At 58.4% G+C, this 1,034-nt stretch overlaps 1 protein-coding gene across 1 annotated transcript in view; it reads right to left on the bottom strand.

The window, feature by feature from the left end:
- LOC115949016 (NAD(P)(+)--arginine ADP-ribosyltransferase 2-like) overlaps positions 1-340 on the bottom strand; it is a 1,200-nt gene extending 860 nt beyond the window's left edge. The window contains exon 1 of the mRNA XM_031065101.1: positions 1-340. This exon is cut by the window's left edge and continues 357 nt beyond it. Coding sequence (XP_030920961.1) covers positions 1-340 — 340 coding nt within the window.
- Between the last annotated feature and the right edge of the window lie 694 nt (positions 341-1,034).

The raw sequence follows: 1,034 nt of genomic DNA, 5'->3' as shown, positions 1-1,034 counted from the left end.
GGAAATGCAGTGTTTTGAAGTAGAAGTTGTCCTGGTACTCCTGGCTGGAGTTTCCAGCTGTGCGCACGGCTGCATTGAAATCACTATACACAGACTTCATTGTGTAGACTAAGAGGGCGATGGCCTGGTCTTTGGTCAGAGTGGATGAATCGGAGCCTCGTTTCTGCCACTCGGCAGTGGCATTTATCCAGACCTTTTCAAATGTGCCATTCTTGAGGAAATCAAAGTGCTTGAGTTCTGACAACTTATTTTTGCCATCCTTACAGCCGTTCGGGCCATCAAAGGGCTTCTGGGCCATGTCCAGGCGCACGATCGTGATGGCCGCAGTGGTCACGGTCATTGCCAGCAGTGCCAGGGTCTGAGCCAAGGGGGCCATGGAGAAGAGAGGCCACAGGGACCGGTGTGGGACACTGTGGGACACAGAGGGGACACAGAGAACAGACTGTGACACAGGGAGGACACTGGGGGGCACCAGGGGATGCTGAGGAGACACTGATGGGACAGAGGGGACTCTGAGGGACATGGCAGGACATGGGGAGGCTTCCTTGGGGAGGGGCTGGGGAGGAAGAGTGGGGTCAGTCGGGGAAGGAGGGCAGCCCTGGCCAGGAGACCACTGGAACCTGATCCCAAATCCTGGGGTCACTCCTGGATGCCCCAGTGTCCCCCAGACTCTCAACCGCACTCCCATCATTCTGTGTCTCCCTTCCCAGATTTTCCCATTGCCTCTGTTACCCCAATCCCTCTCCCAGTGCCTTGTACCCCTCCCAGTGACCCCATGTCCCCCAGGACCCTGACCCAAGGTCCTCCAGTGTCCCCCTTGTCCCCATCCCATACCTCAATCCCACTGCCAGTCCCATGACCACCCTGGTGACCCCTGGACACTGATCCAGTCTTTTGTGTCCTGAGTGTGCCCCAGTGTCCCCCAGTACCCCACTGCCACTCCCATGGTCCTGTGTCTCCCATCGCTGGCCCTGGACCACCCAGGACCCCAGTCCCATTACCCTGACACCCCTGGTGCCCCCAGACCCCAATCC

The sequence above is a fragment of the Geospiza fortis genome, unplaced genomic scaffold (genome assembly GCF_000277835.1).
Source record: "Geospiza fortis unplaced genomic scaffold, GeoFor_1.0 scaffold1056, whole genome shotgun sequence".
NCBI classification, from domain to species: domain Eukaryota; kingdom Metazoa; phylum Chordata; class Aves; order Passeriformes; family Thraupidae; genus Geospiza; species Geospiza fortis.
This window is presented reverse-complemented; position numbering and strand designations above follow the sequence as displayed.